Genomic DNA, 26,407 nt, shown 5'->3' on the forward strand with positions numbered 1-26,407 from the left:
TATTTCTATTATCGGATTATTATATCATTTGATTGCGACAATTGATACATTTGGCGACGTTTAAAACGGGAATATGTACTTCAGAATTGTGGCAGTATGTGGCTGGAGTCGTCGCTAGGTATCTTGTATATTATGATAAGCTAGCACTTCACTAAAATGTAGGGTTGGAATTTGCAATTAGCAAAACGACGTCACGTGACGTCATGAGGTTCACGTTCGCGTTCATACAGAACCTTTCAAAAAGGTTCGCGTTCACACGAACCTGAACCTTTCAGAGGTTCACACCATCCCTAGTAGTAAGCCAGCGCGAAGCGGGAAAATTTTCGATAATTCAAGATAAAATCGGTCAATAAGATCGGGAATTGCTTATATATTGCTATCAATTTCTTGTCCTCTACACTCAGTTGCTCACGTAATCAGATTTACCGGTAGAGCTGAGTCAGGTGTTGTCTTGGAAAATGTAGAGCCCGTGAATAATAATTAAACATCTTCGGGCAGGTGGACCCGTTGGTATGACTTCGTTACATGATGTTATTTCGTGACATCCTGTCTGCTATATCAAAAATATACAATCACCGAAACGTACTAAACTAAAAGATCTCACGATTTCAAATTGGTATTTCTTCACTGGCATATAATTTTTCCCTGCGGGGTGGTATTTGTCTTATGACGTTCAGATTGTCCAGACAGGAACATTTAGGTGCCAGTCATTTAGGCGCCTATGGACTATTAAACCCACATGTATTTTGTATATATAACGAAGTTTTCGGTCAGCATAAGGGCAGTCCTTTTCGGCCAAGGTTTTCTCGCTGCCGATCGTTCTGGCACACTTCTTGCAGTCGCATGTTACATGGCCTAAAACTTTATACGTCTTGGTGCGTCGTGGCGAGGTAATGGCCGACGCTGATATGCCCATTTCTATAAATCTTGCGTATTTTTTCTTGTGGGAAGAGTACCCAATATTCAAGATACTCGGCAACTTGAAATCAAAAAATACTCTATAATTTATGTTAATTCACGAAATAATTTTGGTCCCCCTCCGAGCTCACCCCCCCCCCTCCCCCCAATTGGGGGGTTTGGGGTGCGGAAGTTACGGCCCTGCATAGAGCCAGCGGCGAGGAGACAGAGCACGCACTCACAAATTTAGCCTTTTTAAAAGTATGTCGTCAGCGTTACCTTATTACGTTACATTGCTTCATCCATATTCAGGAAATCATAATTTGTTTTCTACTACACATATAAGCACCAACGTATTTCATTTGACTAACTTTTGGCATGTGATATGTGCTTCTTATATGAATCAGCCGACCCGAGTTACGAGTATACTATAGCCTACAATAGGGATGGTGTGAACCTCTGAACCTTTGGGGAATGTTCTGTGTGAACGCGAACGTGAACCTCATGACGTCACGTGACGTCATATTGTTAATGCCAACCCTACATTTCAGTGAAGTGATAGCCTATATTAATGTACGCGATACCTACCGACGTCTCCGGCCACATAATGCCACAACGCTGAAGTACTTATTGACGTTTTAAACTTCGCCAAATGTATCAACTGGGACAATCAAATGATATGATAATCCCACAAAATTAATATCTTCAGTCGCTTGCAAGGGGATATAAGTTAACGCCTTAACGGTCTAGGCCAGATCGGACAATGTATTCGGCGTCGGGGTATTTCTACGTTGATATTGAACTGACTGTAAAACGGGTTTCTATAGTTGCTACCGATATTACCCCATTAACACCCCAATCGCACGGATTCGGTTTTCATAATACAATAAACATATGAAATCAAGATTGACTCCGTAAACCTGCCAGATTTTTTTACATCAGAAAACTATATCAATTTCATTGATTGGTTGAATAATCATCAACATTCTCTGACTACCTACATGTAGTATATTTCGCTCTTGATGTTGAGTGATTGCGGGTCAAGTTCACGGCAGAGACCCACTAAATATTCACAAACGGAAAGTTGGATATTTCGAGCAGACTTTTGTAACAATGCCAGTAAACTTTTTGAAATTGTCTAGGTGCATGCTCGTTTGGTGTTAATTTTTTTATGCTGCCAGCGCCATCGATAGAGTAGCCCGCAGTTGAAATGCAGTAAATTTCGACCAATGATGTTATAATAAAGTGAAAATAGTAATATATGAAAAAGGTTCACAATGCAGAACCTACCAAGGTTCGTTTGTGAACGTGAACCTTTAAATTTCTGAGGTTCACGCGAGCGTGAACCTCACGTTCACACCATACAATACATATATGGACTTTATTGCTGATGAAATATGTTAGATATTAGAAAAAATAAATGCGATTCCAGCTCTTTAGTGCGTTACGAATCAGTATAAGTTCATCCATCCCTAATAGCTTCTTCATCACGATGGAATCAGTGACGCGAAGTGAGCACCCGTAACAGTCTATAAATTTCGGGTTTCCTGTTAAAAACTCAAGCCTAATTCGCTTTCATTCATTTATCTTTTAATTCGGTGCTGCATATGTTTCATGTCTGATTTACAATATAGTACAACTAATCGAGATATTAAGTGTAGTTGTATCTTAGCTTGCGTCCAAAAAGCAGATGAAAGCCAGCTACTCGAATTTCCAATAATCGCAACATATCATTAATGGTGAAAATGTAGTTCCGCTGGGGCTCGAAACCAGGACCTTCTGCGTGTGAAGCAGACCACTACACTACAGAACTACCAAAGCTCGTAGAATTTACCTCATGTGATCAAATTTCGTAATACGTAGAATGATGTGAAGCTTGTGGTCGACTATTGAGTGCGTGATGATTGCGATATTATAGAGCTCTCGATGTACGACTATGTAGCATGTTTGTAGTCATAGGGTGAACACTGGACAACTCTCTCCATTATCCCAATCATTGCAGGTTCAACAGTTTTATAACAATAAAAACCTTGCGGGGGCCTGGATGTGCAAATGATAAATCGCTTCTCAAAAGATTTGGTGTTCTAAACTTACAAGATATGAGGAAGCTAGAAATTGCCAAGTTTATGTATCAGTTCCATTGCGGTCAATGTCCCTCAAGTTTCAACGACTACTTCACCTCGGAGATCAAAGCGCACAACTACAGCACACGCGCGTCAACGAAGAACAACTACCATATGATCAGGACTGAATACAAGAAAACGCATAGCTCTATCAAGTATGCCGGACCCCAATTCTGGAACAGCATCTCGCCGGCTATTCGACAGTCGTCGAGCATGTCCACATTCAAGTCGAAATACAAGCAATTTCTTCTAAATCAATACTAGATAGTCTTCAGGATTACCGGACCACGACCTAATATCGACCTCGCCCTCCGCCACATGCCACCTCATTTTGTCGCTTGCGTCTTATATTCTCTGCATTACTTTTCATTCAGTGTGCAACTGTGTATGCCTATTATTTACTTCGCCTAGGCTAAGGGGGGTGTCTGAACTTGAAGGCTACTCCAAGTTGTTTCGGCACCTTCATATCTTTTCATTGTATCACAGTCTTGTGATGTTTTGAAACGATGAAAATATTAATAAACCTGATTGATTGATTGGTTGCGTAGATACAATGTAACCAACCTGTTTGGTGCGAGTACGGCCAGACTAGTTGGGCTTTAAGGTCGTATCGATCTGTATGATTATTGTGGCGGTCTTTTTGTTCTGTAATTCGGCATCTCCCTGATTCTGTTCCGTCATCTCCCTGATAGGTTTTCGTCGGCCGGTTAGCTCTGTTGGTTAGAGCGTCGTGCTAATAACGCGAATGTCGCGGGTTCGAGCCCCCCACTGGTAAATTTAACGGTCTCGATGGCTCACTCCAGAGGGCGTCAGGCGGTTCTATTGCATTTTGCAACATGGCCTATGGGTATGTTTCAAAGGGTGACGCAAAAATAAGAAACCGTAGTTTGGACTAGTAGGCCTACATCTCCGTGATGGAATTGCTTAACCCAGTGGTTCCGTTAGAGCAGGCACTGGCAACTTCTCCAGTCGATGGGCCTGGTATAGGAAAATTATGTACCTGGCGGGTAGGATTCCTGGATCGAGTGATTAAACCCAGGGTTATCCATCTATACGAGGAATAAATCGTATTTAATGTAAGCTTTAAGTTTACAGCATACTGACCAGAACGAGTATTTAATCAGATTATTAACTTCAGGCACTTCAATCGCTGTTAGAGTCAATGAGAAATCTGTGTTTGAAGAAAATTGTCAACAAGTTCTTCGAACTCTGACTGCATGTCGGCCGTAGAAAGTAGAAACCGGAGGTCACAGATACAATATTCAGGCGCGGCACCACTCGATCATACGTTTCATTCTTAGGTCCGCTCCTTCGCTAGTAAATACTGCACGTGAACATCAGTTAGATTGAACGCTACTTTGACAGCTGTAGCCAACTTTGAAATAGCGACTCCTTCTCCCACTCCCAACAGTTGCATGGTAACTATGTACGACCTCGCAGTTTATAAATTGATCGAAACTTGCTATCTCGACACGAAACTTCGTATTCGTACGGTTACAAGAAAGGTATGATTGTATTTGATACATCCGAAGTGAAAATAGTCTCTGTAAAGGACAATTGACATGCACCCCTAATATTTCATCAATGTGTGAGGTATTCCAAATTATGCTGCTGGCTGGAATTGAGCCAAATTTGGTGTGTAGGCTTAAATTAGGTAACCTAATAATTTTATCAATAGCCAGTACGATTTGAGAAAAAAGTCATTTTTGAATAACCCCAATGTAGAGTTATCAAAACGTTGTTGTTAATTAAGTTGCCTAATCATATATGAATATGAATATATGAATTTTGAAAGGTGGCTCGCGACCCGTTTTGAGTTGGCGACCCATGAGTAGCATTTACAGGAAAATATTTGAAATGACTCGACTCGATTCAAAATTTGCATTGACTCGAAGTGACTTTGCGACTCGAACGTATTGCCTTTATCGTAACACTGTCCATAAGTTTATAGCGAGATGTATTTGTCCTAATACACGGTTGTACATGTACCTGGCACGGCAGGATTGGTGATTCACCACAAGCAAATCACTGGCCCTAATATAATATACATACAAATACACATTGAGAACAATAAATAGGCCTATAATCTACATTCTACATGATGCCTGAATCCGTACTAGCATACCGAATTGAGTACCAGGGCTGTGCTACAATGTGAAACAGGCCTAACGTAGGCTAAATCGTAAAATGCCTGCTAACGAAACGCCAGCGGGCATGCTAAACATATTTAAACGGATGCAGTACCAGGCTACGGTTCGTTCATGACAAGAATACAACTTCTGGTTTGTTAGCCAAATCAGTCTGAAGTATACAGGTATAGCGTACGGTGTGATGAATTTGAACCCTATGTCTGAACAATATTGAGTCTCTGCTTCTGCGCCCCGAATAGGTGGATACGGGCAATTTTAATCACTGGTTGTCCATTCGAGGTGTCTTTTCTTTGAAACATTTCAGACTATAGTTTTGCATTCATTCCTCAACGGAATACAGTTCTAACTGAATTTTCGTCAGTAGGTATTAAGACAGAATGGACGTACCATTGAATGCATACGAGGCGTGGTTTCCAAAGGAAGTGTTGGAAAATGTGAAAATGCTACAGATCGGGGCTCCGGGCTCTCACTCTCTGCGCGATGTGGCTGCTATCATAAAGGCGAGTATACGAATATAAGGCTATACGGTAGTCATCAACCTGCTGCAACGTTACATGCTGAATATACTTGCTAATTGAAAAGAATCAGTAATGGCTGTGTCAGCATCAGGTGTTCGAGAAATAGAGTGAGAAGGAATTCAGCAGCAAGTCAATTTGCAAGAAGTAACAATTTGGATGATTTGGTTTATAAATAATGATTGTACGGATAAGTTGTCGCGTCGCAAATTATATAATAGAGAAATGCCCAGTTAGTTGTTGTTGTTGTTTGTGGTATTCATTGTGTTTGCTGCCTACTATGGTTATTTACACCAGGCCAATTTTCTTCATTTTTATTCTGTAGCTGCCGACTTGTTGCTTTTATAGGACACCGTTTACACCAGTGGTTGTCAACCGGGGTCCGCGAAAGTTCCAAATTTTTAAAATATTTGATAACCTGTAATTTGTATTTTTAATTAGAGAAATCACTATACAATCTCGCTTCATAACTGCAAAAACTCAATAACTCATTTTAATATCCAAATTGCCAATAACCTACCGATACAAACATATCGTTGTTTAGAAATGTTTTGTTGTGCTTTTGGAAAAAAATTATTTGCAAAAATTCATTTTATCCAGTGATATGCATTACAGCTATTCCAGAATATGACTATGTTGGACGTGATATGTTCACAAGATATCTGTGTCTCAATTTTGATGTCACATGTTGTGATCATACCCAAAGGTGTCGTAGGACGCGATGCGGGTTATTATTACATTCGCCAACGCCTATCTTTGTGGAAATGGATTTTCGGCACTCGTATAACAAATATAAGGCGCAGATTTTCAAGACACGACCGCAGATTTCAAAAACAAATTAGCTACAGAATTCGCTTTAAAATAATTAAAGGCTTCTCAATTTCTACATAAACAGTGGGTTATGATGTTATTTTCAAGAACACGCATTTTGTTGCCGTTTATGACGGTTGCACGATAATAGAGCTGAATTTGAACTAAAACTTTGGGAGTCCGCGGGTCCGTAACGGTTCAAAAGGAGTCCGGCGAGAAAAAAAGGTTGGGAACCACTGACTTACACGGATGAGATGGAGGAGCCTAGATAATTCTCCAACACTTATGTCGAAATTCTGGAGTCGACCTCGGCCGAACTAGAACCATAACACATTGGTGTTGCAGCTGTGGATTATACCACTATACGCTATCTCGTCACGTCCAGTTGAGTGATGCATCCGCTACAGACACCCAGTGGTACATGTTTTCGATGGATTGATACCACGACTTGACTAAATTTTGTCGCATTTCTTTATACGGTCAACACGGGGTTATATTTCAAAAAGTCAGGTGTGCATGTGCGCATAATAGACAGAGTAACCGCGCGATTTTATCATCAATTGCGTTCTATAATTCACCATGCCTATTAACTTGCAAATAGTTTTTGAAATTTCCTGTCGTTGCAATTGCGATCACAAACATCACAACACAGAATGCAGGTCATTAAGAATACTAATTGGGTCCTCAATTACAATAAATATTATTTTAATCATTTCAAAATACTGCGTGATTTCATGACAACGATAGGATGGGAGGGAGTCCTAGCGATTTGGTGAAGTTTGGAAGTTTATTGCACGAGACTAGAACCTCTCTCTCTATATATATATATATATATATATGTTACGCTGTTAACCTTATATCCTTTCACCGGTCGTTCAGGCAGCCACAGCCGAGAAATTCGCTACAGAGGACCGGCCTGAAGAAGTTTTTCAATATCATAACAAGAAGGGAGATCCTGTTTTGATCGAGCAATTAAGCATGTATCTGACTAAAGATATTTATCGTGCACCGGTCAACAGGTAACAAAATTCATGTTGCAGTTCAGTGCGGCGTTATGGAAGTGTTGGTACAGGTATGGATACAAAATTTAAGCCTCCGTATTTATGACGACTTTGAAAGAGAGAAGCCTGACCAGTACCAATCTATGGTCTTGTGGATGTCGCTGGTAAAATAGTAATCCTAATTTCGTGACAGTGATGATGTAATCATAAACAATGGATCAAGTGCAGGAGTATGGAACCTTATGGAGAGGTTATTGAGTCCAGGTGATACAGTATTCATCGAAGATCCCTCATACAAAACTTTTTTTCCTTGCGTCAAGAAATCCAAGGTAACATAATGTCAGATACAAATCAAGGCTAACTGGTCTGATATCCATCTCGATTGAGCACACATTATACATATAGAAGGCATGGGGCCATTGAGAAATGGTATCGTGAAGTCGCGCATATGACTAGCGCAGTGGTTCTTAACCTTTTTGTCCCCCCAACCCCCCTGCTTTGGACTGTCACAGACTTTATTACCATGCCACCGTCCGTCGTCTGTCTTGTGCAAATATTAACTGTATGCTGGTGATAAACAACAGAATGACCTTTCCTGAAATTAACATCATGCTATTTATGTAAAGATTTAGGGAAGACTTTTATATATTCCAAAGCTATATACTTCTGTAGCTACATTTCTTGAAAAACGCGGCCTTGTCTTGAAAATCTGAGCCGTCGATTTGACACGAACGAGTGGTGAAATCCATTTTCACAAAGATAGGTGATGGCGAATACACGTCTCTCGGTATGATCGCAACATATATTAGAGAATGGGACCAATACGACGGCAGCTCTTATTGAAGTAATTCTGGAATAACGGTTATGTATATTACAGGATAAAATTGATTTCTTTCAAACAATGCCCACGGAGACATCTCTAAACAGTAATCTGTTTGTATCAGTAGGCGATATGGCAATTAAAATGAGTTCGCACATGCAGTAGAATATTTCATCTCAGGCAGTCATCTGCTTATGTGAGTCCTGATGTTTTAGCAGTTATGAAATAAAAGTGCTTCGTGATTTTTCTAATTTAAAACAAAATACAAATTAAGTTATCAATCATTTTGCAAATTGGAAGTTTTCGCGGACCCCCTAAAAATGCTTCGCGGACCCCCGATTGAGAATTACTGGACTAGTGTATACCGCAGATATGCTGAAATATGTACACCTTAATTGTTATCTTAATAATAAAGGTAAAATGAGCAATGACATGAATATGTTCGCCTCGCTTTTTCAGTACAACCTTGTTGGCGTATCGATGGACGAAGGTGGTATAAAAATAGATATGTTGGAGGAAAAACTAAAAAAATTGCAGATGAGAACCCCAACTGAAAAGCAGCCGTTCACGGCTATTGTTTACTTGATCCCTGTCTTTCATAATCCAACTACAAGGAGTATGTCAGAAGGTAGGCTATATATGATAGCTACCTATCTGTCAATCTTGATATTATGACACTCGCTATACTGACACTCGCTGTTACGCGATAAATACGATGTGAATGCACCGGACCATTCGTTCACAGAACGAAAGAGGGACATGGTGATGCTGGCACGAAAATATGACCTGCTCATCGTAGCTGACGACGTATACAATACTCTGTGCTACAAGTCGCCAGAGAGTGACGACCCTAAAACTGCTCGGGCTCCTAAAAGGCTATTAGCTTATGACGAAAAGAGCGATCCTGGTTACAAAGGTATGGAGCCGTAGCCTATAGGGGTTGAGCATATGATGTCGTGGACAAACTATAAAACTTGCAGGAAACGTTGTTTCGTGCGGAAGTTTTTCGAAATGTATGGCTCCGGGGCTGCGCCTGGGCTGGTATGAACTTCCAACAAGAGTGCGAGAAATATATTTGGACCATTACATAATCAGAAGCGGTTCTGGAAAGAATCCATACGTAGGCTCGTTGGTCGGCGTGGCTTTAAAAATGGGATTGGTGCAAAAACACGTCAAAAAGACACGAGTGGCGTATTCGGTAAGATTTATTCTTGCCTTTTATGTGGGATTGACTTTTGAGACATCTAGGCATTGGATACTAAAGCACTGGTTACACCTGGGTTCACCGACACGCGTCCGGCGCGGTCATATTTTGCGGCACGCGACCTGATTTGAGAATTTTAGAATGCTGAAAATGATTTAGATTTAAAAATATTGTTGTGTTGTTGTTGTTGTTGTTGTTGTTCAGAATAAGCTATTCTCCTGTTCCCAGCATCACTATTCCTCACTAGCGGATGCGACTTCGGTGATGGTAATAGCATTCCAAGGAGGAAAAATTAGATGATGTGAATGGACAATAGGCATATATATAGCCTTGACGTGCAATGGCTCAGACGGTCCGAGAGTCTTAGAAAACAACTTAAGGCTGCCCAACAAGATCACACTTCACGAGGAGATAGTATTCATTCCAACAACGACCGTTTAACCAACATATCGATTCTTTGGTCCCTGAAAAGTATGGTCAGGTATCGTACGCAGCTCATAGTTCAAAATACGTGGGGATGATCATCATAATTTTGTAGTACTTATATTTCTTTATTAAAATATTTTTTGTGGTGACTGTTCCGGTCGCCCATGTTAGAGCGCACAGCTTTGTACGGACGAAAAGTTTCAAAAACATGTCTATTTTTACATCGCCTAGGCTCAGGTGGGTGTCTGATCTCAAAGACTACTCCATGTCGTTTCGGCACCTTCCTATCTTTCATTGTATCGCAGTCTTGTGATTTTGGAAATGATGAAATTTTATGAATAAACTTGAATTCACAGTTGGTCAGTAACGAAGTACTTCTACTTTTCGGAAGTACTCAAGTAGTTTTCCTCTACTTCTGGTACATACTCAAGTAGATCTGATTTTCTCTACTTCTATTTCGCAATATTTTTTATCTACGTACTTACTTTTCGCTATTTTCAGTTTGTCAAGTAGAAGTAGTCGAATCCCCCAATACGAAAGATAGCCTGAGGAATTTTGGGGCTGTTTTCACGGAGTACCGACATTTAATATTCGTAAAAGTCAAGTAAAGCCCAGAAATTTTGTTGCGCTTCGCGCACAGTACTTATAAAGTGACAAATATGATTTCACGAAAGTATCAGTGAATATAATTTAGCTGCCGGATTGCTTGGTTCCGCTCACACCGCATTGTCGCCCATATCAAATATTTCATCACAGTAAATATGGCCCACCATAACGTTTGAAACTACCGTTTCGCAAATTAGCAATTACCTATCATATCGTAATCTAGCAGACGTGTCTTGCTAATCTGGAAAATCCAGCTTTTTTTGAAACTTATACACCTGTTTTAGCAGATCACTTTTGAAGCTTTATGGACAAAAGACATGAAATATATTTTTTTCCTTTTTATAAGTGGTATTTGTATTTCACTTTAAATTGCGATGCGAGTATCATACTTGGAGTTTTAATAACTTTCATTTCTTTTGTCTGCAGAACATAGGGAGACCGGGGACAATTGTAACACTTCTTGTATTTTCCAACATTACGTGTTTTTCTCGTGGAAATTTCACATCCAAAGTTTTATATAAAGAAGCCAACAACTCGATAGTTGATATGAAAACTAAATTGGAACTCAATCAACAATCAATCATGGAAATTTGGGGTCGCAAAAATTGCTGCTCAAATGTTACAATCGCCCCGTACCCAGGGGCAATTGTACCACCCTTGCAGGGCAATTGTAACAGTGTTATTTATAACTAAACACAAACGAAATGAACAACGAAAACGGAAGCACAAATTGTAATATTGCATGAAACTAAAGGAAGAGACGTTTGAACGCTTCCAGGCTACGCCCCATCGCATTTATGGCATCTGAATGCAATATCACCCTTCGTGTCTTATTCAAGCTTAAAGTGTACAAGAGACACATTCATTCCATCATCTCCATACACATATTCGGCCTCTTCAATCAAGGTTCTGTTGTTCAGCGCGCATAATGGGTTGGTCATTCGGTCACCTGCGAAGGTGCGAAACCGACCTAGCTAACATATCTTGGTTGAATGGGCCAATGATAGTATAGCAAAACGATAACGCAACATTGCGTGGCGTCAAAGCTATAATGACATTCTTCTGTGCTGTACAAAATTAAAATAAATTGTTCACATCAAATATCAAAATGTAAGTGGGCCATGATCAAAGTCAGAGGACGAGAATTCAGTCATTACCATTGAAGTTCGATACACCAGAAGTCGATCAACATGAGAAAGGGTGGTTGAATCACGAAAATAACCGAACCGTCAGATTCACATCACCACTATGTATGGCCGTTTCGACAGATGATCATGTTAGAATTGGTATCGCAAGGTGATATCTGTTCTGGTGAACTTCTGGCTGTTGCAAGATTATTCTGCAGTAGATGAATGGTAATACCAACATATGAACAAAGACATTCAGAATTGATAACATATTGTAACGGGGCAAAAGAAACAGAGTGTTACGATTGCCACTGACACGCTCGACCATGATTAGTGTCTCAGTATGGTACCTTCCCGGCGATGCAAGTCCTATTCTTTCTATCATCACGGTAGACTATAGTAACATTGCTCCAGCTACATAGGGGAGATGTGGTACCGATGGATCAAAAATTGCAAAATTATCTCTGGCCCTCAAATCTTCAGCCGAGAATAGCAGATCTTTTGCTGTCACTACACTTCGATACAAGCTCCACCTATCGCGGACATTTACATGAATATCCGCCTTTTCAAAAAATATTTATAAACGTTTAAAATCTGTTGCTCGAACGTGTCATCGGTCCCCACCCGGTGGGTCCAAAGGCACACGACCATGGGACCTATGAGACATACGCTCAAAAACTCAAATTTGTTAACTTGTTTTGTTGTTTACTATAAGCTGAGCTACAGCAAGCCAATGAAGAATGTTTCGGCGCGACCTTCAAGAAAAAAATAGATTATATCAACTAAAATGTTGGCATAAAATCATATTTTGATTTACGCCTAAACTTACAAAATTATTGCCACATAAATATTACCCGCAAATCGACATTTTGACTTTCAAATACCTCGTAATAGCTATAAAACACCACAGGTAACTATGATTTACAGCCTATATATATGTAGGCGAGTTTCTGTTATTAAGTGATTAGTTGGTCCATCTATTTTGCTTGATTTGGCTATGGTACCATGGGTCCCCCACGCCATAAATATTGTAATTGACTTGAAAATACTCCACTCGAGGATGGTATTGATTCGAAAAATATGTGCCATTATATACCCTGATACAAGCTCTAAACTTCACATCAAAAATTATGGTGGTTTTTTTTTTAGTCTGAAAGGTGATATAGAAATATGCAAATGTCGATCCAAATATACTTTACACCCCCTAAAACGTAAATCATTCGTCACAGACCCCATACCTCACGCAGGTCGATTTATTTTGCGTGTGAGGAAAGATTCTGTCAGCATGTAATTGTAGACAAATTCACGGAGTGTAATCATGGAATTATCATGGAGAATTTTTCAAGTATTTTCGGTCCCAGTGATCCATCGGTACCATATCTCCCCTATATTACGTTGTAACTATTTGAGGTACTATTCGTCTAGACAAATTATTGCAGACCAGAAAAACTTTACTCAAGGGTCAAAAATTTCGTTTTTTGCAAATTATTCCGGGGTTTCGCATCGTAGCTCAACGTAACTCCAGGTAAAATATGAGAGATAACTACTGCATGCACACTTAAAATATCAAGCTGATTTCTCCATCCTACTAGCAGTGAGGTCGAATGTTACATTTGCCCCTAGTTACATTTGTCCCCGGTCTCCCCCTACATGTTGAAGCATAAAAGCAAGTATAGTAATGCCTCTAATTTCCGAAAATAAAGCTACACGAAATATAGCTTTCACAATATTTGTTATTAACGTATACTAATCGCGCAAAGTGATGAAACCGTATCCTATACACCTTCTACGTATTGCTCTTCGCCTAAACGTGGAGCCTTATAACATGGGGTAGGGCGCCATGCCATGATATTCTCTAAAGCGGGGTCTTCTTGTAAACAAAGGATTAGTATCGCATTTTCATATCAATACTATAATTTGCATCCGATGATGCAAAAGAATGCTTATTCTGTCAAAAATTGATACCTCCTGGGATGCAGGGTTGTAAGGACTCGAGTCACGTTTTTCAGATGACTCGACTTGACTCGAGTCATGTTCTCAAAATACGAAAATGACTCTACTCGAGTCAATTTGTGTATTGACTCGACTTGGACTCGAGTCATTGCGCATGACTCGAACCAAGTCATATGACTCGAGACTCAGAAGGCCAAGACTGACGTTTCATTGTAATTTCGAGGAATAGTTAAGTAATCACACTATTCGGATTTCGTCTATTGGTACTGGTACTTGAAAATGCGTCCAGAAACTGGTAAAAAGGACGAAAATTAGAATATTATAAATGCGAACCATTCAATATCACCAAACAGAGTTATATAAAGTGGATTCAAAAAGCCTTTAACTGGAAACAGGACAGTCAACACAATGACTTGGACTCGACTCGAGTCATAACGAAAATTAGAATATTATAAATGCGAACCATTCAATATCACCAAACAGAGTTATATAAAGTGGATTCAAAAAGCCTTTAACTGGAAACTGGACAGTCAACACAATGACTTGGACTCGACTCGAGTCATAATACCATGACTAGGACCTGACCCTCTGCTCGGTGACTTGGACTCGGACTTGACTCGGTGGTGAATTGAAAATGACTCGACTTGACTCGAGTCAAAAATATAAAACTGAAATTGACTGGTGACTCGGAGCATTGTGACTTGGTTACAACCCTGCTGGGATGCATCAATACGAATCAACCTCTCTGCACCTTCCGCATAGCTCAATTCGCAGCTTTTAACCGTCCATGCGAACTAGTTAAGAGTAGATTTAAAGTCAGTCAATTCTACTTCTAACTTCAGGTAGTTTTAGGTGGCTTATTAACGAAATACTTCTACTCGTACTTGACTAGATATTTTCGTCGCTATTTCTACTTCTACATAAGTAGCTTTCTTGACTACTTTGACCACCTCTGCCTGAATTGCGGTGTGGCCTATTTTAACTCGATACTGAATCCATGCGGCCGGCGGCCTCTACGAAATTTGAAAGGTAGCCCATGACCCGTTTTACGTTGGCGACCCCTGGTTGAGACGGTATTTGCAGTTTTTAGAAGTTTCCATTGAATACGCCGATGTCGTCACTGGTCAATTACGGAATTACTTCTACTTCTTGTGAGTGCTCAAGTATGCTTTTCTGCTAATTTGAATGGTGATATGTTGACATTACTTCCGCATATACTGCAGCAGTTCCTGAAGGCAAACTACTTACATTTATACATGTTAGATTGACAAGTGGAAAGTATGGCGTTCAGATATATATGCGTCACTTGTACGAGTTGAATTGTCAAAACGACTGGATGGCGGACTGCCAGTAAAACTGCACTCGAGCCACTGCAAAAACTACAACATAAAGTACTCCGTATCGTAGCTAGGGCCCCAAACGGGGCCTGGTTGCCCAGCCAACAAGTCACTGCTGAAGAGATTCGGTGTCCTAAGCATAGAAGATATGCGGAAGCTAGAAATCGCCGAGTTTATGTATCAGTTCAACTGTGGTCATTTCCCCGAATATTTCAATTACTTCTTTACCTCGGAATCAAAAGCGCACAAGTACAACACAGACGCGTCAACGTCGTCCAAATATCATATGATCATATGATCGACCGAAAAGATCATCGCTCCATCAAATATGCCGTACCTGATGTGTGGAACAGTTTCCCGCCGGCCATCCAACAGTCAACGAGCATGTCCACATTCAATTCGAAATACAAGCAATTAATACTAAATAAATATTAGTCCATCCTCAAGATTACAGGACCACGGCTAACCTATCGATCTCGCTTTCCATGACATGCCGCCCCATTCTTGTCGCTTTCTTTTTTATACAATCTTCTTTACTTTTCATTCAGTGTGCATGCGTCCTCTTTATATCGCCTACGCCAAGGCGAGTGTCTGATTCCATAGACTACTCCAAGTCGCTTCGACACCTTACTATCTTTTCATTGTATCGCATTTTGTGGCGTATGCAACTGATAAAATTGCTAATAAACCAATGATGATGATGGTGATGATTTGTAGGTACACAATGCAGCTATTTCTGGCACCATTCTGCGTTATAGTCGCGCGAAGACAATTATTCGCAATTTTGAAAGCTTTCCAACCCGGATGTGACTTCTGAGACTATTTTTCGCAAAAACGTGTAAAACCTCCAAGTCTCAAATTGGGTCATTTGCATTTTCAGGAGAAAATGAAAGCAGCGCACAGCATTATAATGTCGCAAGTTGGAAAGCTTGGGGTCAAGTGTGATTTACCAGAGGGTGGAATGTTTTTGTGGGTTCAGTTGCCGGAGTCTGTGACTGCTGAAGAAATATTGGAAGTGTCGAAGGACTCCGTGCGTTTCCTCCTGGGGCATACGTAAGCTGCTTTGCGTGATTTCGGTACAATTTTAGTCATTAGTCCGACTACACTCCAGACATACCAAAGACATGATGATCGACTGCCATATCGATCCAAACACACATCAGACGTAGTCCTAGTCCATTCAAAACGCCAAGCGATAATGACTCTTGACACCTTGGCCGAAAGAATCGCCTTGTTGCGTCATGAGAGTTGTTTAGTCTCAATTACCAACGTTTGGCGCTTGACACAAAGGCGTTGCCGCGTAGAACGCATTTTGTGTATAGTGCCTTCATAGTATAGCGACAAGGCGACCATAAAAGACGAAACGTAAAGAAAGCTTATTATTAACCGCTGAAGACGAATTGCGAGCCTGCGTCTGTCATTAGTTCCTGATTGATACTATATATGGTGATATAGAGTTCAGATACAGCTAACATTATAATGTCATATGTATACGAGAAAAAAACGACCAAGGGGGGAAATTAAAAGTTGTTCAATGCAGTTACCAATTTTGCCGAGTGCGATAAATTATGAAACTAAATCATTTATTTTTATAAAGGTTATGCGCCGGTTAGCCATTTACAGGCGAATACAAGTAAATGGCAGTGTTGTAACCAAGTCACAAGGTTCCGTGTCACAAGTCAATTTGGATTTTATAATTTCTACTATAGAGTTAAGTCGAGTCGTATGCAAGTCACCACCGAGTCAGGTCCGAGTCCAAGTCAGTCAACGAAAAATTGCGACACGAATTCTTACAACCATGGAAAGTACCACCCCTTTCGCCGCAATTTCAATATACTCATGCTCATTGATCTGCATCGATGAAAAATGAATTGTTTTTAATATTGTTATTCCACTGAATTATGGGTGGGTAAGGCCTTGTGGTAGTCCTATCGGATGAGCTCGTAACAGTATATCACAACAATACTCCTGTCCATTGCATTGTAAAAATGAAAATATATATATGAAGCATGCTAACAATCTGTTTTTTTTTCTATCTTGACAGTACTTCGCCAAGTGGCTCCTTCAAAAACTGCCTACGCATAGGCATTGATTTCTACGAGATCGAGGAATTTCTGGAAGGAATAGCTTCACTATGTGGATATATAATACGAGTCATCAACAGTACCAATGGTCCATGAAAGCAAATTCGATTATTATGCAAGGGCCGGGCAAATCGAGTAAATCGGTGATTCAAATAGGAGCCGAGTATTTAGCTTCGAATCGAGTCGAATATTCGCGTGGTAACAAATATTATACAGGGATATCAAGAAGTTCTAGATATCCCTGATATTATAACACTGATAATATGTAAAATATACATCTTTTTCCACCACGTGGAAAATGACTCCAGTTACACGTAATCTAAAATAATTTCGTGTATCTGCACCCTCAGTATTTCGTAGCGCATGGTGACCATTATGTGTGGGTCGATCATTACCTGCCATCAATTTAAAAAATGATTGGAGCATATGTAAGATTGATGTTGTGTGTGCAGGCCTGGTGAACAGTGGTGGGGGGGGGTGGAGTCGGGAGTCACGACATTTCAGTTTTTTACTAGTCGGAGTCGTACTCTAAAAATTGCTGAGTTGGGAGTGATAGCCGTGAAATTCCGTTTGAAAGAGTTGGCAAAGTCAGAATCGACATTTTTGATAGGAGGGAATTGTGACAAGGGTGGAAATTTAATTGATGGAAGAGTCTGGAAACAGAGTTGAAGTAAAATATACGATTCCAAATTAGATATTAAGATCTAACTGCAGCGTGTACCGGAAGTCCTTTGTTTTGAGTCAGGGTCGCAATTTGATTTCACTAGGAGCCAAATAGTCGCTAGGCCTACTTCTAAACTCAGTCATCGTATAGGTGAGGCAGAGTAGCAACTTTGTGTCTTACGTCCGGAGTTTAGTCGCATAGTCGTGACTCTCTATCCCTAGTACTGACGCTTTTCCTATCATCCCCTGTAACATCAAAATCTTAAATCGGGTTTATACGAAAATATTCATACCGATACAGTCATTACATCAGATTATAGGAAAATGTCGATGGCGATCAATTGAAACATGTAATTCCTATACACCTCTGATACTGTTCAGTCGACAGTTTTTTTTTATTATTGACACAACCGTGGCACTTTCGCCTATATCAAAATAGGATAGAATTGACAACCAGAGGCAACTTATCTATAGGTCTGATGGGAAGATAATACATGGACGTGGTATATTCTCGCCCGCGATGCATAGTAGTTGCTCGTGGTGTAGTTTCAAGCTAATGATTTCGAATGATGGTCTAAAAGTGGAAACTGTTGCAGTGTTGCACATAGTAGGTGATGTAGGCTAGGTCACAGAGTCACCTTTAAAAAAACATTTGGTTTTAAGGATTTCTTCCATATAACTAAATGACTGGATTTTTTCGCCCCATCACTGTTGTCTATTCGTTTCTACGTTTCAACTTTCTTTATAGATGTGAATGATCTATTGATATCGTACAATGTGGAAAGTACCGGCGTATCGATTGACATGGATCATTTCGAATCGAATATTTCAAAGGGATGTGCCTTGCATACATTTATGAATCCGTCAAAATACGATTTTCCTATTAACCTCACTACTATCCAGGAATCAAGTATCTGGGTAACGTTCACATTTCTGGCTCTTTTTGGGTGTATCGCAAACACATTTTGATGCTCGTAATATTACTGCGTATGAAGGCGACCTTCTTCATCGTGATCTTAGTCGGACTTTGCTTGTCCGATCTTATTTCCGCCGTCAACAGCCCGATTTGCGTTTACGGACACTTGTACTCGTACGATTATAAAATATCATGGGTTTTCTGTTACTTCAATTCTAGAACGGAAGTAGCAACATCCGCCGTTACTGCGCTACACGTTTTTCTGTTGAGTCTCATTCGTTTACAGAGCCTTACAAGAATTGACGGAACAACTAAGGAAATGAGTGCGAATATATGTCAAATATACGTTGTGTTATTATATAGTATTACATTATTTATAGTATAGGGAATAATTGGGCTTTTATAGTGACTGAATATCGAAAAATCGAAAAATGCTTTTACTGCGGTGTCGTGAAAAATGGAGGCAAGTTGCTTGCGATAATGGGAATAGCACCCCAAATAATCGGTATGCTCATTCCTTCAATTCTAATACTAGTATTCTGTTTTGCGCTCATTCTAATCCTGGTACATCGTCGATCGTACACAATATCTTCGTCGCCTTCCTCGCGCAAGAAGGAGAAGCAAACTCTTATTCAATTAGTGACAATCGTCATCACATTCATTATCGGGTAGGCTATTTGGTTGATTGTATGGTGAAGATCTATCTCATTTGGAATGAATTCCTGATTCCTCGAGACGTGTTACTAACACTTGTCTTGGTAGATCATGGTATTCTACGGATTTCCGAATGTATCAATCCCCTTCTCTACTATTAGGCTTCAAGCGCTATCAAAGTCGAATGCAGGCGATTTTCTGCAAACATTCGCGATGGATATGTCGCTCGTTGTTTGTCTGCGAACCAAGCAAACGGGGAATCAAATGTCAGTGATGAACATCAGTTGCCAGCCGAACATCCTTCACCCGGTCCGCGTAATCAAGGTAACGCGGTATACGTGGTGTAATTGTTGCGGTCACGACTTATTCGTCCTCGGTTGATTTACCTTCAAATCTTGGGAATACAGTAGGCTTGGGAGTGTCTGCAAGTGACATGTTTCGGTTATTGCGATCCCATTGGATGTACATTGTACATGTACTTGTACATGCGAGCTTCCCAGAAATTGAAGACATGCCCTTGCCCAATTCGATACAAGACGACGAAGCAGCTAATACCCGTCGTCGCTCCATTTGATAACGTTACATCTACACGCTGCATACATCTAGGTTAGGTTTGCCATAAGTCCGGATTTTCCTGGACATGTCCGAAATTTCAGTGTTTAAAGTGCGTCCGGAACGAAGTGCTGGAGTATGCCTATGTTCGGAATTTTGAAAAATTGTATTTTATTCCGAGTTTTTCTAGCTGCTATTCTATGCATGATTTTTGACACCACTGCCTTCCATATAAGCTCCCCTTTGACAGATTACATTTGTAAGTTCAATTAGCCTCAATTTCAACCTGCGTTGCATAACCAGATAATTAGAGATATTATGTAATCGCTGTATATTTCATCCCATAGCATCGTGATTAATAATATTAATCACCGAATTTTACATTTCGGATCATTGTCTAACTTCAGCTAGCTCGTTTTGTAACCAAAAATTTCAAATGTGGTCAAGTGCAAACGATTATATAGTAGGACAAAAAATCATTATGAGCAATATTTGGCATATATGGCTCTTTGGGAGTTGAGATGAAAAAATAGGACCAATACGGCTCTTCGGACAAAAAAGGTTCCCGACCACTGCGCTATAGCGTCACATTACCTGGTCATAATGATATAACATGGCCCGTTGATGAATTGTGATTGAAAATTGTGATTTCGACTTATGCACGATTTTTCGTCGCATTACTCGAACTCGGACTGACTGAGTGATAAAATGAAAATAACTCGAGTTAAGTCGCTTCAAATGTAAAATCAGAGAAGTAGATGTGACTTGGAACGCCGTGGGTTGGTAAAGCCAGGGATGCAACAAGCTATCAAACTGCCATGAGGAGAGTAATAGGCTATATCAAAAGGTCGTAGCGGGCGTTGCGTAACGTAGTGTATTTTCGCTATCTGAGCAGGTCGGTATGGCAACCATTGGCCTCAGTTGCCTTTTTGATGTATAGTAAGTTACATTATAGTTACATTTTGTGTCTCTCCATCCATATGTTATTATCGCGATTAAAGGTGGCGAGTAAAAAAGTGGTACGCTCGACAGCTGTAACACCAATGGATTGTTGGGAATTGGGAGATTAGACATTTCTTTACTATGGTATCTGGGCTCCTCATCGCCGACCTCACTGCGATTGCAGTGGCTCAAAAAGCCCAGAAATTACAGTGCGTCGAGCTTGAAAAATCGGCAGCAATGATCCAATGAAGCAGAGAGTGACCGATTCGTGGAAGAGAGAGTGCAAGAAAAGTCGTCATTAAAAAATGCTTTGAACTGTTGAAATTGCAAGGTATTGCAGGGCATGGTATGGTATGAAATGGAATATGAATCTTCCATACTCCATACCCGCATCAATCGTTCCATACCATACTTGACAATTTTCCATACCATAGCAACATTCTTTCATACCCTATTTGATACTTTTTCCATACTTTCGCAACTTGCCCAACCTATCAAGTGATATTCTATTTTGATATGTGGAAATGTTGCGGCGTATTTGGTCTAATTATTTTGGATGAAATTACCCATTTAAACAGCCCTGATGCACCAATTATATCGCCAGTTTCTTGATATCATATATCGTCAGCAATGTATGTTGCCTTATCAGCGAAGACGTAACGCATAATATATAGGCCTACAGACGGGATAATTTGAAAATCACAACAGAATCTCATGACATGTAAATCTAGTGTGGTAACGGACTGCTAGCAGTACATCATCTACAAAATTACATAAACCAAAGTTATTGTGAAATTAGAAGATTGATTCCCAATCCATTTTTCTTTATTCCCCACAACCTGAAATCTATTTACACCCCTTAAAATTGCTCCCTCTAATAAAAATTTGGCAAGACTTTGTTTTGTAAAGACTTGCTATTGGTGAAAGTTAAGACCCCCAGAATTGAACAGCACGCAATGAAATGAATGAGCAGTGTACTGGTAACCGTAAACGCAATGTTGCGCCTCCGTCAAATGTATATACCCGCCGACAGAAAAATAAGAAGGGTTTGAAATATTTCCAAATGTAGCGAGGTATAGCATCCATTTACATGTGTAAGTTCCAAACAACGCATGCACCAGATAAACTTACTGCTGTTAGATATAAGCCGCCATGAGCTACACTTTCGCACGGTACAAAAATCGAAAGAAATATGTAATTTCATCTGTAACTATAGTCCAGCTATGCGAGTCCGCGATCTCCCTCCCCTTCAGATGCATATGAACTCTTATTATAACGAATCAGGTGATTTCAATCACACCATTTCGCATGCGACTGAATGGAAACGTATATTCGGGAGATCGCGTGCAGCTGTTCAATCGATTATCGCTAATTCGAGGCACAAATAATACGATTGCTGAATTGCAAATGAGCTAATAGGCCTAAATATCAGAGATACGATCGGCATTTTATACAGACGTTTAATAAACGATTCTAATAATGTAATTTGTTTTACAAGTGAGTCTATACCCGACCGGAACCCCGCATTAGAATAATATATATTTATAATATATATTTATATCACTACGATCATTTTGGTAAAGTGGATCAAATGTTTATTTTTCCCGCCAATCTGTGGGCCACACACTAGATCCATTAGCGCAAGATCAGGGTGTCTATTCTTTTATCAGAGATAACCAAATTGCATGAAGTTTAATGCGTGTTGGAGGCCGGCATATCGTAACGTCGCTCCAAGACAAACTACATATTTTTGAATTGATGATGGTTATGTCAAATAGATATTGCGTGATGATCAACCTACCAAAGACAGAAAATTATTTCCAAGTTCAGCAAATTGATATAAATATTCATGTAACTTTTAAATTCTCAGAATCTACGATTTTAAAACTCCCTTGGTAGTTTACGGAGTAGAAGTTACGATAAGCGAAATGCCAGTTATAACGCGACAGCGGTCGAATATAGTTCGTTTTTATGATATTTAGAATTGAATTGATTTGAATATTCACTATTAATATTATTTTCGTTCATATGCGCGTAGCTCTACTTTGTCGTCTTCAAATAGATGTCGACCTGGGTGGGTGAGTGATAAATCGCAATTTGAGATATGAACAAATACAGTGAGCGATTTTCTGAGGTATGCAATCGATTTGACAAATCGAAAGTAGTATCATTGTCATAATTCTGGTAAAACTGCCAAAGTATGGAAAAAGTATGGAAGTATGGAAAGAACATTTCATACCATACTTGGGAAATTTCCGTACCATACCATACTTGCACTTGCACTCTTCCATATTCCATACCGAAATTTCGTTCCTTACCATACCATACTTCCATACCATACCATGCCCTGGCTATAAGCACCTCTGCCGTACCTTATCAATATAATACAATATACTATGGTTTAATTTTCAATTTATATGTTGTTCTTTATCTGTTCCAATATTCGAACGTCAATCTAACGCTGATATAATGTGACTTTGGCATTGACATGAACAGTAGCCGACCATCAGTAGTATGCCCGAAACGTGGATTCGGTTACACTGCTAAAATGCTCTGATATCAGATCAATCCTTGCTAAATTCTAAAATATTCTATCTGTATGATTGTGACACGTCAAATCTCAGCTAGTTGCAAATGTGTAACGCGACAGCTTTTACAATGTCATGATGCATACTACGATAGTACAATTCTAACAAGTATAAGCCGCCGCTGAGCCAATTTAAAATTTTAATTTATTTAAAAAAAATTAAAAAAATTTCAAATTTTTCTGTCCACCCCATGAAATTGTTGAGTTGTCTTCAAAGAATGCAAACGAACTTTCGGCAGTTTGGGCATGAGCTATGTGCTTCCTATACAAGGCAGCCGACCCGAGTGACGAGTATACCATACAATACATAGTATACATTTTAATAATATATCCATATTACAAATATATTAAAACCCGAAGCTTTTCGAGCCAACACTCTTCAGGGGTAATCGTCGGCATAAAGAGAATTTCAAAAACTTACATATAGCCTAACTACATTGCATTCAGGCAATTGTGACGTCATAGAAACAAAACAACATCAAGGACATACAAACCGCGAGCGCAGCTAGTGGCCAATTTTTAGCTGGCTGAAGCAAACGTTCCTTCTGCTGGCATAAGCGTGGTCGATGGATCTTAATGAATGTCGATTCCAGCGCGGACAAGTGGAAAAGTGTGCGGCCTCTACCCAAAATTGAGAAATTGTCCTCACTATAGTTTTTGGCGCAAGTAACATGCTCAGCTAAATGCCTGCCAATGGCAGAGTTCATTGCCACGGCCTGAATGTGCTCCAACACCCTTAGGTCAGTTTCAGTTTCAGCAGCCTGTTCCTGGGAATTTAATGTACGTAGTCTAATAACGCGTAACAATACATAATATATATGAGCTTATTGCTGATGAAATATGTTAGATATTCGATATTCGAAAAATTAAATGCGATTCCAGCTCTTCAGTACGTTACGAATCAGTATAAGCATAGTCGTTTACAGTGCTGACTACAGTGCTGACGTTTATAGTGCTGACTATGGTATAAGTCTATCCGTCCCTAACAGCTTCTTCAACATGATGGAATCAGTGACGCGTAGTGACCACCAGTAACAGGGTATGAAATTCGGGTTTCATGTTAAAAACTCAATCCCAATTCGCTTTAATTCCTTTTTACTTTTAATTCGGTGCTGCGGATGTTTCATGTCAGATTTGAAATATGGTACAACTATTCGAGAAAATGATTGTATTTGTATCTTAGCTTGTGTCCGAAAGCAAATGAAAGAAAGCAGTGGCGGCTCGTCCTATAGGGCAACTGGGGCATTGCCCCACCTAAAATTCTGTTCAATAACAATTAAACCATTTATAGACGCACAGCGCTCAATATATACCGAGATCACAGCGAAACCCGCGTTCTTCTTGTGCTTTCGCTTGCAAACGCCCATACATAGCGAAGTCTCTGCGAAAATCGAATTCTCTTCTGTGTTTTCGCTTTGTGAATGCCTAGCCGGGGCTTGCCCCGGTAGCGCTCATAACAAGCTTTCACTATCTATTCTCTCAAAGCCGCGCACAATAAAGAAACGGTGATTTACTCTCTCCTATTCGTAAAATGGCCGAGCAACCGGGGCAAATATGCCTACCGCCCTTAAGGTGTGATGTAACAATCGTATCTATATCTGAACTCGGTTACCGTAATATGCGTTGAGTCGACCTTTGCTGGTATAGGTCGATTTTGACGGTGTTTCGCACCATGATAATTCTTGAAACTTGGTATGATATGTCGTGAAGGTAGTATTTAACACTGCTCCAAGTTTCAGGCTTGCTACTTAAAGATAATGGTAGTAATTCCGTTTCCGAAGTTCAGTGTGTGCTGATCTATCATGTACATAGTACAGCAAACAGATTTTACTCAAAAGCCGGTATTGGTCTCCATTGATTTTGACGATGTTCTATACCGAGATCGGTCATGACATTTGGCACGGTAAGTGTTAGTATCGACCGCTGTAACAAGTTTTAAGTTTGTCACTGAACTATGTGGGTGGTAATTTCGTTTCCAAAGTCGAGTAAGAGCTGACTCTTCATTTATCGCCAACAAATTTACGCAAAAACCGTTATTGGTCTCTATTGATTTTAACGATGTTCCATACCTAGATCTGTCATGAGCTTTCACACGGTATGTCTTGATTTTAGTATCGAACGCGGTGCCAAGTCTTAAAGTTGACACTCAATGATTGAGGCAGTTATTTCGTTTTCGAGGTCGAGTATGGTAGAGATGCGCGCTGATCTGATACTTAGCCTACCTACGTCATTGCGGATCTCACGCAAAAACCGGTGTCGGTCTGTGCTAATCTATAGTCTGCGTTCCATAACGAGATCGGTGATGATATTTGCAATGGTATATCTCGATGATCGCATGAAACAGCTAACCAAGATTCTCGGTTTGCATTCAAATATTCACATAATTCTATGTTCGCCAATGTCCATTTCACTGTGAAATTGTGGCCTTCAAACCATTTGCTTACAATCCCCTGTCAATTGCGATAGCTATTTCATTTTCGATGTCGGCTAACAGCTGATCAATGATCATTCGATCAGCCTATTCCTCGATCTATTTTACTCAAAGTTCGGTGTTCGTCTGTTTGCATTGATTTTGACAGTGTACCATACCGGAATGGGTTATGAGATTGCTTATGCTACTTCTCGATGATTTCTTGTAACAGTATACTAAGTTACGGCTTTTATTCATGTATTTATTGATTAATATATTTTTCAACGGCGATTTCGCAGCAGACTTATAGACAGTAAGCCGTATGTGTTGTGTCACAGTCTCCAGTTTCAAGCCCAAAATGTCCTACGTTGTTCCGAGACCGAAGTTCCGAGGCTGCTGTCCTTAGTTCTTCAAAGACCATTCAAATTGATGTTCTGGATTCAATATGACAGGCCCAATCTATGAGATAACAATTGCGTATGTGTCCGAACTCGTTGACCTTTCCAGTAAGGCTTACGCAATATCTCGAGTTCTAGTCATTGGAATTAGTCAGGTCAAGTCAAGTGCGAACATGAATCGTATTGAATCTTTATTCCGTACGTAGTTTACGCAGTTGCCTTTAGAGCGAAA

The 26,407-nt window shown here is 40.0% G+C and overlaps 1 protein-coding gene and 1 long non-coding RNA gene across 2 annotated transcripts in view; one reads left to right on the forward strand and one right to left on the reverse strand.

Annotated features, from left to right (window-relative positions):
* LOC145445032 (uncharacterized) overlaps positions 1-26,407 on the reverse strand; it is a 361,778-nt gene that overhangs the window by 320,596 nt on the left and 14,775 nt on the right. The gene's annotated exons all lie outside the window — the stretch shown is intronic.
* Positions 5,326-25,403, forward strand: LOC145444427 (uncharacterized). The gene is made up of 8 exons (XM_080322412.1): positions 5,326-5,674; positions 7,379-7,514; positions 7,690-7,825; positions 8,776-8,944; positions 9,062-9,232; positions 9,297-9,514; positions 15,850-16,022; positions 17,014-25,403. The coding sequence occupies exons 1-8, from the start codon at positions 5,548-5,550 to the stop codon at positions 17,147-17,149; spliced, it is 1,266 nt and encodes a 421-aa protein (XP_080178538.1). The 5' UTR covers positions 5,326-5,547; the 3' UTR covers positions 17,150-25,403.

The sequence above is a fragment of the Botryllus schlosseri genome, chromosome 8, assembly GCF_051294905.1.
Source record: "Botryllus schlosseri isolate E-star chromosome 8, Bs_hap1, whole genome shotgun sequence".
NCBI classification, from domain to species: domain Eukaryota; kingdom Metazoa; phylum Chordata; class Ascidiacea; order Stolidobranchia; family Styelidae; genus Botryllus; species Botryllus schlosseri.

Coding starts and splice junctions, on each gene's coding strand:
- LOC145444427 (XM_080322412.1), top strand. CDS start 5,548: ATGGACGTACCATTGAATGCATACGAGGCGTGGTTTCCAAAGGAAGTG. Junction 7,826..8,775: donor CTTGCGTCAAGAAATCCAAG/GTAACATAATGT, acceptor TCGCTTTTTCAG/TACAACCTTGTTGGCGTATC. Junction 16,023..17,013: donor CGTTTCCTCCTGGGGCATAC/GTAAGCTGCTTT, acceptor CTATCTTGACAG/TACTTCGCCAAGTGGCTCCT.